The 16,973-nt window shown below is 39.3% G+C and overlaps 1 protein-coding gene across 3 annotated transcripts in view; it reads right to left on the bottom strand.

Moving 5' to 3' along the window:
- Nucleotides 1-16,973, bottom strand: part of LOC132141131 (neuronal tyrosine-phosphorylated phosphoinositide-3-kinase adapter 1) — a 33,500-nt gene that overhangs the window by 4,343 nt on the left and 12,184 nt on the right. For all 3 annotated transcript variants that reach the window (XM_059550388.1, XM_059550386.1, XM_059550387.1), the window contains exons 2-6: nt 13,299-13,545; nt 6,656-7,050; nt 2,670-4,376; nt 2,354-2,578; nt 993-1,096 (exon numbers count right to left, since the gene is read on the bottom strand). In XM_059550388.1, the coding sequence (XP_059406371.1) occupies nt 993-1,096; nt 2,354-2,578; nt 2,670-4,376; nt 6,656-7,050; nt 13,299-13,483 (2,616 nt within the window). In that variant the 5' untranslated portion in view covers nt 13,484-13,545. The remainder of the gene's footprint in view (nt 1-992; nt 1,097-2,353; nt 2,579-2,669; nt 4,377-6,655; nt 7,051-13,298; nt 13,546-16,973) is intronic.

Genomic DNA, 16,973 nt, shown 5'->3' with positions numbered 1-16,973 from the left:
ACCTCCTGGGAAAAACTATGTTGCTGCTGGAAGAGGTGCTAGTGAGGCCAGCAGGGGGTACTCATCTTGTGGCATGTGTGGGTCCTAGCACCCCAGTATAGTAATGGGACACTATACTGTCAAAAGCACCGTGGGTGCTGCACACTGGTGGTGGACGAGGAGACTCCCCGTCACAATTGTAGAGTGATTTGAGTGATTAAACAGCAGAAAAGTGATATATAAGTGAAATTTATTATTATTATTTGGTAACAGGAACACTTGTGCCCTCTTAATCTTGAATCATGACAATTAACATCTCCTTCCCTCATAATGACACCTTTTTTTCTGATGATGTCTGCACCCGCGCAAGTGTGGAACAATAACTTATCCCCTCTAGCAACCTGTCACACACATTAGACTTACACTCACAGCAATTAGCAAATGACAACAAACCAATTCCTGATGTACAAAATGAAACCTGTCCTAATTTTTTTTATAGTTTGGATAAACCACTTGATGAAAATAGGGAATGAAATATGATTATTCCTTAAATTAAATGCCAACATTGGCTTATGTTAATTTCTACATATACAAATACATTTTATACATTTCAAGCTATACAACTTAACATTAGTTAAAGGGATGGTTCACCCAAAAATTCTGAGATTTCTGTCTTTATTTGCTCATCCTAATGTCGTTCCAAACCTGTATTACTTTCTTTGTTCACAAAAAAAAAAGAAGAGATTTCTGAAAAATGTCTCTACCCCAAAACTATTGTTTGAACAAAAACAGGTTAAACATTCTTCAAAATGCCTTTGGTGTTCCACAAAAAAAGGGCAGCAGGTCAAAAAGTAATTTCTTAAGCTCAAATCTTAATGTGATCACAGTTTTACCTGGATAAATGTGTGTTTAAATATTGCTGAGGAAATAATAACATTGCGGGTGTATAATAACTCTCTGAGTGTGTGTTTATGTGAATTTAGTGATGCTTTAGTGGTGCTGGCATGTGTTACCTGGTGGAGAGCTTCTCTGGCAGGCAGGCTGCTCTGCCTTTGAACGTCTCCACCCACTTGTCTCACTCCTGATGTGGAGGAAGACCTGCCAAGGCGACCCAACTCTATGAAAGATCACAGACACCCAGCCAAGTTATTGTTTTGAAAAATAAATCTCAGGAGGACATCAAATTTTCAGTCAAATCTAAAATAATGATTGAAATATCTGAAGTATGAAATATGAAGTTCCTTTTGCTACGTTGGAGAACAGAAAGCATAAGTAATACTGTTAAAATGTATTTGACAGCAATCTAAACTGTGGAAGATATCACAAAAAAGAATTGTGCCTGCTGAAAACACTGTTAATTTAAAGGAATTACGCAAATAGGCTAATAGAGCAAAATAAATAAATAAAATAAGAATAGCACTGGCGAAGTTTGCATGGTGCAGTTTCTTAGGTTGTGGAGGATGGGATGCAGTACACTGCGATGTTTGACCTGTATGCAGGGACTGCACGGTATCGTGCCGCTACTGCAATCCAACTACCTAAATCAGTCTTTAAAATTCATAAAAAGGGCTAAGCTAAAAGTTCCATCTTGATTTATAACACTTTTCACCTTCATTTGATCATTATTTGTTGGATTATTACTGTCATAAATGAATAGAAGCAGTACACAAACAGTTTCTACAGATATTCATGAAATTCAACCTGCTTTCCACCCTACTTTCCACTAACAGCGCAACACTAATTGCGCCAGGCAAATAGCGCTGACAACTACGAATGCGTTGCATTCTATAATGAGCCAAGCAGATGTGTTTGCATTGCAAAAAATTACATTATTTGACATACTTTATTTAAATGTGCATTGCTCAACGTAATGCATATAATGCTTAGTTAAGTTGGACTGCGGGTGGTATGTGAATAAAATGCATGGTTTGCACTGCAATACAACAGTTAAAGTGGCTCAAAAGTTGAGAGAATTCATTCCTGAATATATCATGGCATACAATCATATGGTTCTAAAATATCCAGAAATGCATGGTTCTTAATTGTGACTATTTTCGAGCTAATACTGTGTGTTGCTTAATTGTGTTAAATGGTCTTTGTGATTTTTTCATCATGGTTTTAGTAGGTTTAAAGTCAGTTTTTCCCCATGTTTTCAAAGACATGATAGATATCTGATCATTCTGTTATAAAATGTGATGCTTTACAAACAAATTAATGCACACTGATCCCAGCAGCATCAACTTACAGCTCATAAACTGTTCAAATAAAATATTTTATCTCTAGCTGAAACACACTTGATCTATATCCAGAGTTTTAACTACTGAGGTCACAGCAGAAAGTCTGTGCTAATGCCATTTAAACTGGGTCTTCTCACCTCCATTGCGGCATGCTGGGAAGGTTTGGCAGGGTAAGGGCAGTCCCGCTCGTATCAGTCCTCTCAACCCTGGTGGTCCATCTGCCCCAGCCAAGCTCTCGCTGTGTCTCCCTGTTGACCGCACAGGTATTCCAGAGTGTCCACTACTCCGCATGGCTCCTAGGTCATCCCTCTCTCTCCTCAGTAGAGCATCTGCACTGCCATTCCACGCACCTCCGTCCTCCTCTACAAAGCATTACAGAGAAAAACACAAACATGTATGATAGAACCACAGAAAGAGAATTTCCTCCATAATCATCCATCAATCATTACTCACTCTCAGTGTCTCGGCTCCCATGACTGAATGATAATTTTCGGTGCATGGGAAAGTATGCCTGTTCTTCGGTGAGCCCTAAGGCAGCTGCGCTCTCCCAGGGAATGAACCCGGCCTTGGCCTGCAACACATGGGCTGCAGATCCAGTTTTAATGGGGTCCGTGTGCAACGATGGCAACTGTAAGCCCCCGCGTAGGCTATCGTAGGAGGGTGGGCGGCGGAAGCCAACCGAGGGATAGGTCCAGAGCAGGGGGCTGTCGGAGGGGGGAGGTTTGTAAGCAGGAAGGCCATGAGAAAAGTGCGGGGTGTGCGACCGATGCATGTGAGAGCGAGATGGAGGGCGCTGAGCGGATGAAGAAGAGGTGGAAGGTGGCGTAGCTGCTTTGGACGATGATGGTTGACTCGGGGTAGGCGTGGTGCTTGTGCCGGTTTGAGAAGTGTGTGTGTATGTGCTTGAAGAAGGGGTATCAGAATGATTGGATGATGGTGTGCTCAGGTCTCTCTCTCGGTCACGGTCACGATCCCTCTCTCTGTCCCTTTCTCTCTCAGATTTCTCTGACTTGAGCAGGAAGCTGACAGACTTTCCCTCTTTGGGCTGTGTTTGCATCTGGGTAGAGGACTGTCCTGAGCCCTTGCTTGATGACGACATCTCTTTCTCAGGCTTGCGGTAATGGTGATAGTGGGAAGGCCTGTGGTGAGGGTGATGGTGATGATGGTGGTGGGAATATGGAGAGGAGGACTTTGAAGATGGAGGAAGAGGAGTGGAATGACTGCGGGCTCTGAGTCCTGGCGCCGGCCCCAGCTGTCCTTCCCTCCTCTCCTTCTCTCGTTCCTTCTCAACAGCAGAGGACTCTTTGGAAGTGCTGGTGGAGCTCATGCTGGAGGAGGTGCTAGTAGATGCTGGCAGACTGGAAGCTGACTGCACACTGATTTTGGCTGAACTGGTCTTGTGTTGAGCCCCCACCCCACTGGAGGCAGCAGCTGGCTGGGGAAATGCCAGGAGCGGAGGTTTGTGCTGGAGCAAGTTGGGGAAAGGTGCTGGGATCTTACTGGAGCTAGGCTCATGTTCAGACTTGGACCCTGGCAGCAGGAAGGGTGTAGGAGCACGGGGAGGGTGTGGTGAGGAGGAGAGGACTTGGGGTGCGGGAGTGGAGGATGCAGAAGAGCAGGATGAAGGCAGAGGAGAGGAGTGAGAGATGGAGACAGCTGCTTTAGGCCTGGATGAGGAACAGGCTGGAGAGGAGGACGAGGGGCGTGGGAGTGAAGAAGAGGCGGGGGATGAGGAGGATGAGATGATGGAGGAGTGGTACGCTTTAGAGGATTTGATACGCTCATGTTTGAGTGGCAAGCGGCGATGGGCTTCTCGAGCTGCATCGTCCGGTAAGGGGTACTTCATCTCTTCGTATATGGCCTCTCCTTGGTCTGAGTCAGAATCAGGCGTGGTGGCGGAGGGCGTTAGCGGGTGAGGAGTAGGGGCACTGTGAGTCTCTCGGGTAAAGACCTGGCCAACCATTTCAATGTAAACTGGCTCATCATCTCCCCCTTCACCCCGTGGAGAGGGTTCAGAGCTCTGGAAGGGAAGAGGTGTGGTTGGTGGTGGGACTCGAGGTGGTGGGGGGTCAAAGGAGAGCTGTGTGCTTGGACTCCGTTTGGGCTTCAAGGGAGGTACCTTCCGTCCTGCTATTTCACCTGAATCAGACTTCTTCATTGCTGTTTAACAAAGAAAAGCAGACAAGAGGTGAAAAAGAATGACACAAAGGCAAAGAGAGGAAGTTTTAAAGAGACCACAGGTCAGGTATTTTATACAGTTTTTTTACTTTTACATCATTAAAGAGTTAGTTCACCCAAAAATTTGTCCAAATTTTACTCACCCTCAAGGAGTCCTAGGTATATATGACTTTCTTCTTTCAGACGAATCCAATCAGAATTACATTTAAAATTGTCCTGGCTCTTCCAAGCTTTATAATGGCATGGGTGAGTGGGAGTTTTTATTCAACAGTCCAAAAACATTGAAATAAAGCGCATTGATCCAAACGAGCATCACATAGCTCTGGGGGGTGAATAAAGGCCTCCTGGCCATCGATGCATTGAAAAAAAAAATCCATATTTAAAATGATATAAACAGTTTTGTGTAACTTCCCCTACCTGTAATACGCACACTCACGAGAGACTGCCTTTCCGGCGGATGACTTACAGTAGGACATAGACACAGCGCAGTCACGTGTTAGTCTCTCTGTTTGTTTACTAGAGCAAAGGAAGTAAAGTTTCCTTACTTTACCAAAGGAAAATCAGTCTCTTGGCTTATATTGAAATGCTCTGACTTTTTTTGTTTAGTTTTTTTTTTTTTACAAAGCCTTGTTTCGTGCTTCTTAATTTTTTGCTCTCTTTCGTGCTTTTGTATTCGTTACTAATCTCTTTCGCATGCACTGCATCATCTGTCGGAACGGCTTCCGAATACAACAGTTATCACAAGTGAGAAAAAGGTGTTAATATCGGTTTAAAAATGGATATTTGTCTCACAAAAATGAATTGATTTGCTACAGGAGGCCTTTATTCACCGCCCGGAGCCATGTGATGCACATTTTAATATGGATGCTTGCACTTTATTTGACTACTTTTAGACTGTTGAACAAAAACACTCACCCATGCCGTTATAAAGTTTGAAAGAGCCAGGACAATTTTTTATATAACTCCGACTGGATTCATCTGAAAGAAGAAAGTCATTTACACCTAGGATGCCTTGAGGGTAAGTAAAACATGGACTAATTTTCATTTTTGGGTGTACTAAACCTTTAATACATGTTCCCAGTCTTATGATTCTAATTAAACTTAAAATGAAACATTTAGGCATCTTGTTTCTTACTTTTAATAACCTCTTCCATCCCACTTTTCAAAAATTAATACATGGATAAAATCAAGACCCACCCTACATTATTTGTTTTCTAAAATAGATTTTAAGCAAACAGCTTTCAAATGACTCAGCACACATAACACTAATCTGGTTGTTATTTCTATAAGTTTTACATATTGAGACAAATACATTTTAATGTATTGTAATGAATATTTTGTGAAAATCAATATTAACAATTTTTCGTAATGGTTTTTTAACAATTCGTTCTCCATCAGTTTTTTTTTATAAATACTGTATATTTAAGATACTTAGATGTTAATGTTTGCACCATACATTTCTTTAACCATGTAATTGTTTAGTCCAAAGAAATTATTAAATGACAAATAACTGAGCTTTCTCACTATGACTAAAAAAGTGAGGTCTTAGTTGCTACTAAGGTAAACAACACAAATGCCATTACATGTGACTTTTTTTTAAACACCTTTTCTTTTTTTACAATGTATCAAAACAATACTTGAGCACAAAAGAAACTGGTTTCATACATTTCATATAATGAATAATATAATTACCAAAGCTGCAAAATCACATTAAGAATTGTAATCATCCTTCAGAATAAAGATCAAAATTACACTACACACAGAATACTACACACAGAATAATTATTTTATTTAAATCAGTCACATGATAATTCAGTAAAAAACATATAAAAATATAACAAATATACTGTCAAAAAACGCACTTATGCTTCAGAACAAGAGATTGAAGTTTGAGTTCAAGATTTATGGCAACAAATCATTTAGTTTGACACATTTATTATGAAGTAAACATCACACTGTTGAAAATTTGCCTAACTTTTATTGTGTTTCATGTTCTATTAGTGGTAAAAAATTTTTTAGATGTACCCACAACTGAACTTAGAAACAAGTTAACTGTGATTAGTCATGTTACATGTGAGTCAGATGGCTGCTTATCTATACTCGAAGCATTAGAGATACAGCAGGTTGTGGAAATGACTCTGTGCGAGTTATCCCAAGACAAGAATAATTTTTTAAAATGGATTCACATCCCTAATTTTAACATACAAATGATTTTGATGAGACTAGAACTGTGCATGTCACAAAGACTTCCGCTCACTTACCATTCCGCTTCTCTGGGTGTTTGGATGGGTGATTGGGAGGTGGAGGTGGCGGCGTGTCAGGTGGTGCGTGAACCCCCCGGGAAAGATGTTCCTGGGGTGTGGTGCTGAGACGAGTATTGGGGTTGCGTTTAGGCTTGGTTGGGGGACAACGGGAGGGATTTGACTGGTTTTGGGGGTCTGAGTCTGGATAATATCCATTCTCCATCTCCTCTCCCTCACCGGTGCCCACAGCATGGCAGGATTGAGAGCGCGGGGCCATGGCAGCCGCACAAGAGTGAGGCGAAAGGTCCTGGGATGCTGGCATCGTCATAAATCCCATTCGGAAATGGCGCCTAAATGATGCCAGATCCCGAACCTTCCCAACGGTCGCAGAAGAGGCATCTTTATAATTCGAGCTATGGGAGATGGGAAGATCAGAGAATGAGAGATGGAATCAGAAATTGAGGAAAAAGGAAGTATTCCCCTGTAGAGAGATTCTTTATCAGATTAGAATAATACATTTGTTTTTACTTTGTGCTGTAGGCCTCCCACTTTCTCTTTTCTCTCTCCTCGTTTCTACTGATAAAGGCTCTATTAATAGCTCACAGTCAATTTCATTTTTGTCTCTACAGCCCCCGTTGTACACTATCCTTGGCTCATTTCCGGAGTTTAAACTCCCTCCTACCACTGCACGGTCACACAGACCAATACCTACACACATAAAACAAACACATATCTCAGTTATGACTGGGACTTTCTATCGACTTTAATTGCTTTTAACCCTAAACCAAACAGAGACATTTTCAAAAAGATTTTTTATTTAATATGTTTATTAAGCTGTGTTTTTGTGATGGTTTAACTGTCCTTGTGGAGACATTTGGTTCTCACAATCTAAGCAAAACCAGACCACACACACACACAAGATCAGGATGAATGATGAGAGAGGAAGCGGTTCATGCCAGCCTGCAAGAGACCCAACAGCCTCTTCACCCTCCCATCCTTCTCTTCACCTCTGTTGTTCTCAGCTACCCTTCTTTCTTATGCTTTCATTGTTTCTTTTTCATCTTAATATCTCTTAAAGTTGGCATGAAATTAAAATGTATTTATTTTCCAAATGCATGTTATAGATATTATTGTGAACATCCATGTACATCCATATACTCCCATGTACAATATGTGTTTAAATTTTTTCTTTGTTTTCTTTTTTTTTTATTTACCTTCTAATGTTCAATCAAAATGTCATAACTGGACCACCTGAAGATATAACAGACCTCTCTCTGGTGATGTATGCTGGGCTTCTTCAATCATTTAGTTCTCTTAAACCCACCCATGCAAGCTCACGTTCATCTGCCTTATTTTCTTGAGTGTTCTGTCTACATCTCTAACTCCAATCAAAAACCAGTGGACAGAATCAAGTACAAACCCCACATTTTATTTATTTTGATAATCTGTTACACTGAGATACACATCAAAATACGGAAGAAATATCTGTGGCTACTTCCGTTTTATCATGACTTTAAGTCTGGAATTTTTGGGATGGTTGATGCAAAATTGGTTGTCCTATTCCTTTAATAATTTTCAAACATTGTTTAATCAGCTGATCTTTTGCTCTCTGGCTTTCTTTCTACCCCCACACAAAAAAGACATTGTCCACAGGCCGTGTTTCATCCCTCTCTCTGCATCTTTCTCCTGAATCAACTAGCATGCACTCCCCGTTTCCAAGGCAACTAGCCTGTCATTTGTTTATTGTTTGCTGATTTTTTTTCTCTAAACACACAAACTCTGAACACACACTGGCATGCGTGTACACACACACACACACACACACACACACACACACAAATACACACAAGCTAATTCAGGTGCGGCTAAGCAGCATATTGTGGGTGGTAAATAGTGGGCTGCCATCAGTACAAACACACACACATACACACACACACACACACAATTAAAGGTAAATGAATCACTGATGCTGTTTTTTGATGATAAGGTGAGTTAGGAAAATATTTAGAGCTATTTAGAGAAAGAGATGTTTTTAACAGAACCACTAGAAGGATACTGATATTACAAATATATTGACTTAATTGAGCTCTCAGTGATGGAAAATATCAAATGTTTCCTAGATGTTCTTATCATATCTCATGGAAGGAATAAAAATACACAGAAATTAGACAATGTAATCCAGTATGGTAACAATAGAGAGCAAAATAAAATAATGTGGATAGCATTAAAACACAAATACTTCAAAGACCAAATGACCAGTTTAGAAATGCTTGAGTTCATTTTGGGAAGCAACACATTGCTGGGAAGCAAGATACTTAACCAAAAGTCTCCATCCATTCCATTGGTGTCTAGGAGAAACAATAATTGCTTTTAATGAGATCTCAATTAAGATTTTTTTCTTCCTCTGAGCATACCTGTCATATTAGAAATGCATGAACTTCTTCCTGTCAACTTTCTTTTAAGATGTGTAAACATTGTCTAGAGACCACTGTGTGCCCCTCCTCTGACCTTTCTGAAGGTTGATGTGCATGAGGTCCAGATGGACGAAACTCATCAATACACTGCAGTGTGTGTGAGTGTTAATGTGTGTGTGCCTCTGTTGTCAGGCAGAAGGCAGAGAAGATGCTGATTTATAGAGTTTGGCACACACTAACAGAAAATAACAGTACCACAGGATATGATGCACATGCAGGGCACACAGAAGTTTTAAAGAAGTCTCTTATCTTTATTTAATACAAATTACAGTAAAGACAGTAATATTGTAAGATGTTATTACTATTTAAAATAATTGTTCTAATTTAAAAGAGCAGAATCCAAATCTTCAGTACTTATCCTGCTTGATCTGTCCGCTGCTTTTGACACGGTTAACCACCAGATCCTCCTATCAACCCTACTGGCAAAAGGCATCTCAGGAACCACACTTCAATGGTTTGAGTCTTACCTATCAGATAGGTCCTTCAAAGTATCTTGGAGAGGTGAGGTGTCCAAATCACAACATCTTACTACTGGGGTGCCTCAGGGCTCAGTTCTTGTACCACTTCTCTTCTCTGTCTACATGGCATCATTAGGTTCTGTCATTCAGAAACATGGCTTTTTATACCACTGCTATGCTGATGACACTCAACTCTACCTCTCATTCCATCCTGATGATCCAATGGTAGCTATTCGCATCTCAGCTTGTCTAACAGACATTTCTTCCTGGATGATGGACCATCACCTTCAACTCAACCTTGCCAAGACAGAACTGCTTGTGATTCTAGCAAACCCATCATTTCATCACAATTTCACCATCAAGTTAGGCACATCAACCATAACTCCTTCAAAAACAGCTAGAAGCCTCGTAGTTATGATTGATGATCAGCTGACTTTCTCAGACCACATTGCTAAAACTGTCCGATCCTGCAGATTTGCTTTATTCAACATCAAGAAGATCAAGCCCTTTCTTTTGGAACATGCTGCACAACTCCTTGTTCAAGCACTTGTTCTGTCCAGGCTGGACTATTGCAATCAAACCTTAACAATTAATTCAGAACGTGGCAGCAAGATTAATTTTTAATGAGCCAAAAAGAATATACGTCACACCTCTGTTTATCAATTTGCACTGGCTTCCAATAGCTGCTCGCATAAAATGCAAGGCATTGATGTTTGCCTACAAAACTACCACTGGCTCTGCACCCATTTTACCTAAATTTGTTACTTCAGACTTATGTGCCCTCTAGAAGCTTGCGTTCTGCAAGTGAACGTTGCTTGATTGTGCCATCCCAAAGAAGCACAAAGTCACTTTTATAGACTTTTAAATTAAATGTTCCCTCCTGGTGGAATGACCTCCCCAACTCAATCCGAGCAGTTGAGTCCTTAGCCATCTTCAAGAATCGGCTTAAAACCCATCTCTTCCATCTTTATTTGACCCTCTAACTTTAACACTCACTATTCTAATTCTATTCTTTAAAAAAAAATCGAAATACCTTTCTAATCTTTTCGTATTCTATTTTCTTTTCATTAATTATGCAATTGTATGTGTGTGTGTGTGTGTGTGTGTGTGTGTAAAAACCTCTAACACTAGCTTCCTCTATTCTTTTTTTATTCTATCTGTTTTCTTTTTATTTATTATATTATTTAAAATCCCATGCTAAGTGTACTACGTGTACTTAACCTAACTGAGACTTGTTATAGCACTTATATATCATTGCTTTTTTGTTGTTTTTGATTGCTTCCACTGTCCTCATCTGTAAGTCGCTTTGGATAAAAGTGTCTGCTAAATGAATAAATGTAATGTAATGTAAATGTAATTTAATAAATATATATATATATATATACATGTGTATATGTCTTGTAACATTGTAATTGTATTTATCCTTGAAATAAACAAATCTATCTATCAATCTTATTAATTTGTTAATTTCATATTACTTGATAACCTGCTTACCCAAAACCTTTGAATGGTTGTGTATACTAAACCAATACATTTTATGCTAATCAATGCAGAAAACATGCTATGGTTTGTTACCCCATTTGTGCCAAAAAAAAAAAAAAGTTTGAAAGAAAATCTGTGACTGAAAACAAAATGAGAGGGAGCAGACTGCGAGTCATAGGTTTGCTCTCATACCTGAGGATTTCAGGTTGTTTCGTTTCATTTGACATGATGCTTCACATGGCAGAATAAAAGCTAAAAGGTACAGGGAACTGAAGCAATTCATGTCTGCTCTATTTCTGTTGTTTTGCTTTAGGCTGCACAACATGTGGCTCTTACATGGCTTTATCTGAGTTTAGAGTTACACATTACATGTGTACATCACTTTAATGTGCAGATTCAGTTTACTCAAATGAATTAAGTTACTCAATTCATTCATTAATTTGTTGCCACTTAAGATTGACAACAAGATATAGGAAAAGAGAGATGGGAAACAGGGAGAGCTGGATAAATGAAAGAGAATCATCTGCATTCAGCAGCACAGAGGCGGAGGATGGAGGGATTGAGTGGGAGGAAGAGAGAGGAAGTGGACAGATCCTCCAGACAGAGAGCAAGCATGTGTGGGTGACCTCTTGTGTATCTCTTTACGTCTGTGAAGGGGAAAGAAAGAGGTGAAAGGAGCCGAGATAACTGTTTAAAGATATTGTGCATGTATAAAAGCAAGTTTGATGTGATAGCACATGTATGTCTGCATGTGTGAGTAGTTTATACAAAGGCGGCTAAAAGCAGCTTGTCTGAATGAGCTCAGAATGTATTCAGGGTTCTGCGTGTGTCATGAATGTAGAACACAGTGTGGATAAAAAGCGCTTTGATGTCCATTTGCACAGGTGTCAGAGACAATCATCTAAATGCATTCTCCTCTTCATCCAGAAACACTGAGATGGAGAGAGAGTGTGTAATGCAAAGAGGCATAAAGGTTGCAATCAATCCTGTCCAGCTGAGAGGAATTGCGGAAGAAAAAAGCTTTCAAACGATCACAACTGAAGATGTAGACAAAGCATTGCAGAATATTGTAATATACAGACTTTCAAGGTGTCTTAAAAAGAGTGCACATTTGTCCCTAGACTAATTTTAAGCAGGGACAGAGAAATACATAGAAAACAAAAAAGGAATATTTTTCTTTAGGGTGCATTATATTAATACCATATCAGTTAAATATGAGATATTATTAGATATTTTAAGTTGCTGTAATCAAATGCCCTTGCTTTAAGGAGCATTATTAAGAGATTTTAAGTTATCGGTATCAGCCGATAATTTTATATTTTATTTTTCATGCTCACTTCCTCAAATTTTAACATTTTCAATACCATTCTGATGATCTATTGCTCACTTACACTTTACAGTTTAAAATAAAAACACTAATAATTTAATAATTCTATTAAATCTCATCTTGAAATAATCTCAAAATCTATCTATCTATATATATATACATTTTGATGCCTAAATTCACTTGTAGCATTTACAAGTCTTTTTTACCGTTTTATCAAGACAAAATAGTATAACCTATTTGGTGTTATCAGCAGTTATCAGCAGCTGTTGTTTTCTATAAATGACAATCAAATTGTGTATATATATTGTAACAATAAACAAAAAAGTAACTTATTTATTACTAACTTATGTTTATAACTTATTTTATGATTAAAGTAAATATTAAAAATAAAAACCTGAATAAACTGATATGGATAACTGCATTTATTTGTAAGATAATTAGACAAAGAATTCTGTTTTCAAACGCTCCAGCTGTTTTTGTCTATACTTCATGTCAACTGAACTACTTGGACAACAGAGGGGTAGATTGTGTTTCAATATATCCTGCTCTTTCTGACTCTCTCCAATCTTTCTGTGTCTCAGGGTGAAAGAAGATTGGGATACTTTGCATAAAATATGAAATACAAATGTCTCTATTTCAGAGTTAAGACTACTCTTAATTGTGTCATATCCATCCATCTTGCTCCCTCTCTCTCTTCTCCTTAATAATCTTATTCATTCTACTCTTCTTCAGTTTAACCTTTTTCTCACCTTCCTTACAGAGTTAGGATTTTACTAATCTTCCCCTTGCTCCCTTCTTTTTTCCTTTACCTTTCATTTAAGCTCTGGAAGGCATCTCCGTAACCCCTTCTATCCTTCTCTCTCCTCACAAATTCCTTCGGTCTCTTAAAGCAAGCTCAGAGATTTCCTTCTTTCTTTTACCTTTTCTTGCCCTCCTGATCTCTGTGCCTCCAGTCCAGTCGACTTTTGCGGTACAAAAGGTTCATGTCGCCACGGGGATGCTCCTCCTTACAGCCAATAACAGCACAGTGCAGCCACTGGCCCCGCCTCTCTATGTCACGCAGGAAATTCTCCACCGCCACATCCTGGGCGGAGCCAAAGCTCATGGTATAGAAGACCAATTAGGAGCAGGGGGAGGGATCTCAAAGCTTTCCCTCGTCCCAGTTACCTGTAAAAGAGTGAAATGCAGACACTTCTCAGTAAATGTGTACATATATTTAACAGACCTGCAACCCACCAGCTGGGAAACACTGTGTTTTATTCTCTTATCATCTTAAAATACTTTTCACACTTTCGCCCTCAGATCTGTCTTGCACATTTACACATCACACATATAGTATAAAAGGAAGGAAAGTTCTTAAGTTGTGACCTGGAATCATCACTACTGCACTTAAATTCTCGTCTTCCTCACAGTGGCCTGTAAAGGGCATGCACCATCTCTCTCTCTATCTTTGAGAGGAAGATCTGAGTAAGTATGAGTGGCTCAGTTGGCCACAGGCCCATAGGCTGCCCCAGCGGTGCCTGTTTAAATCTGCAGTCTGTAATGCAGCCTGTCACATGTAGTCTTTGGCAGGAGAGAGAACAAGCTAGCAAGAGAAGAAGAGAGAGCAAGCGAGTGCATTCGAGCTGCTTGTTGTGGGGCAGATATTGTACAGAGTGCTGAGAGTTTGAGCGCTGGGTACTACAAGAGAGTTCTGATTGGCTAAAAAGGATACAGCTGTCAACTGCTGTGCTTTTCCAGTGTTTTTCCAGAACAGAGAGAAAGAGAAAGCACAGGAGAGGGAGAGAGATAGGGACTAAGAGAGATAGAGAGCAATGACGAGAAGAAGGTGAGTGGATTAGCTGAGCATGTTGCTGAATGTGCAGATATGTGTACGTTGAGTGCATCAGCAGTATTTCTATGTAACGGGAATACAGCTGGACTCAAATGTTTTCACACAGTTTAAGTGTCCTATAGACAACAAACATATTTAATATACACACAAACACATCACAAAATGATTCATGTGCATCCAGGCACCCACTTAGGCAGTCATGCATCACTAACCAGTTTATAAAGTCACGCACAACCAAAGGTAGTTTATTTGGAATGCACATGCAGTTTTATTTCCAGTCTTTGCCCAACTCACGGAAGAGCTATGAATGAAAAATGAATGAATTTATATAATTACTCATTAAACCCATGCCTGCGAGTTAAACGTCATTGTAAACTGGGTCAGATCTTACAGTAGAGGGGAGCTAGAGACGAATATGGAGCAATACAGCGTGTCATAGATGTATACGGCTTATATAATAAATGACGCAAACTTTTTATCCACGACAACATACATTGCATTACACTGACACTTTACTGATACCTAAGAGACAAAACAGAAAAAATGATCAAACCATCCAAACAAAGAGATTGTACCAACACACTGATGGAAAATAATTTCAGCATTCCTGTGTCAACAATTTCTGTTAACAGAAATTCCAATGTCATTCACCACTGCTTACTGCATATGGGATCCAATCTTGCTCCTGAAAGTTTTAAATGATCCTGCAGTCGTTGATTGAGCTGGTTCAGGTGTGTTTAATTGGGACTAAAGATAGACTCTGCTGGAAGGTAGCTTTCAGAAGCATGATTAGACAAACCCTTGACTTTTACATTTGTATATGGTTTTAATAGCTCGGCCACTTATAGTTAATAAGATATGCCAGGACTGCTCAGTTTTAAATCAACAAAACCAAGCCAATCCACTCTGGCTTTGACAGGAGCCAGCATTCTGATGCAGAACATCCATCTCTCTTAGTTTATCGTCTGTATATTCTGGTTCAAATAATGATGGCTGGGCAAAAAATTGCAAGTCATCCTCTTTGTAAAACTTTTGTCGAAATACAAAAACGTTTTATGTACAGTGTGCCTGCTTGTAAACAAGGCACAGCACATCCGGGTTCTTCATCAGAACTCCGGCTCCTGTGTCAGCAGAACCACACACATGAATTGTGGTACTCGTGTGAACGCATGGTGAAGACGGACATGGGCGAGAAGAAATTGTTGAATAAAGTTGTGGATTTTGTTTTCCTTGCACACAAGAAGTATTATCCTAGCTTCATATAATTATAATTGAACCACTAATGTCACATGGACTATTTTAATGATGTCCTTATTACCTTTCTGGGTCTTGAACATGGTAGTTGTGTTGCTGTCTATGAAGGGTCAGGAAGCTCTCAGGAAAAAAACTTATTTTGTGTTCTGAAGATGAACGAAGGTCTTACAGGTTTGGGACGACATGAGGGTGAGTAATTATTGATTACTCATATATATATCAAAATAATTGAATTATTTTTTTTTGGGGGGGGGGGGGGGTGAACTATCCCTTTAATGTGCTCAGGCCTGGGCTTGAAGAGGGCCTGGACTGGATCACAGGGAATTAAAACCTCATTGCAAGACGAGACAGCAGCAAAAGACAACAACAAAGACACAACAAATCAGTTAACTACAAATAAATGAATGAAAAAAATAAAACAAAGGACAAAATTATCAGTAACCATTACAGAAACAATTGCCATCAGTGTCTTTAAGAGGTGCTATAACTAAATTTATTTAGCAACAAAAGCATGGACAGTTTTAAGTTTTTCCTGTATTGTTATTGGGCATTAAACTTTAAGTATTTTTCCCTACTTCTATCTGAACATGTGGAACAGACAAAGGTACAGAGCATATAAAGTGTAATGGTGCGTTTGATAGTCACAACCGGTAATAAAATGAAAAGCACTATGAAAAAGACCATCTAACTTTTTAAAATGTTGTTCATGTATAGCATGTTAATCACTTCCACTGTAGACTTCAGGACATACACGTTTGTCCATACAGTATTTCTCCTGAGTTTCTGTCACCACAAATCAGTAAACACATGAATGAACAGTTCAGTCTGTAATATATGTCATTTTTCCACATCCTCATCTTCCTCCATCCACCCCCACACCCTCCTTCCTCCACACTCACTGCCGACACAAACACAAAGGCAAAGAGAAACACTCTGAAAGTGGCCATCATTTGCAACTCCACCAGCACTAACACCCACTGCATGGTCCACAGATGACTCTCTCAGATGAGAAAATATTTGACTTCTTCTGGAAGTTTTGAAACTGTGAATCACACACTTCTGATCTCCAGCCTGTAATATCTTGTTCTTCCTGAACATAATGTTCTCTGTGAATTATGGGAACGAACAAGTCAGCTGGAGAGGGTTATTCTTTTCAACACGCTAAGCACTTGAATAACATAGGGATCAATGCCTTTTTTGTATTTGCTTCTATACCAGATTTCTGTTCTCCACTCAATGCTATGCTGATGACTCAATTCTCCTCATCCCAAGGTCCATATGTATCTGCAACCTCAGAAATTCAATCTATCTAGGTTTCCATTTGTTAACAACACTTAATATCAAATAACAATGAATAATGTTTCTAAAATGTATCAATCTTGGTTTATGTTAATCCCAACACTTACTAATACATTATTAAAATCTAAAATTGTATATGCTTATAATTTTTAATGGATCTGAGCTAACAAAAACTAACAATGAACAGTAGTATTTTTATTAACCAGTG

This window comes from Carassius carassius, chromosome 5 (genome assembly GCF_963082965.1).
Source record: "Carassius carassius chromosome 5, fCarCar2.1, whole genome shotgun sequence".
Lineage (NCBI taxonomy): Eukaryota > Metazoa > Chordata > Actinopteri > Cypriniformes > Cyprinidae > Carassius > Carassius carassius.
Note: the sequence above shows the minus strand (reverse complement) of the source record. Positions and strands in the feature narration are given on the sequence as shown.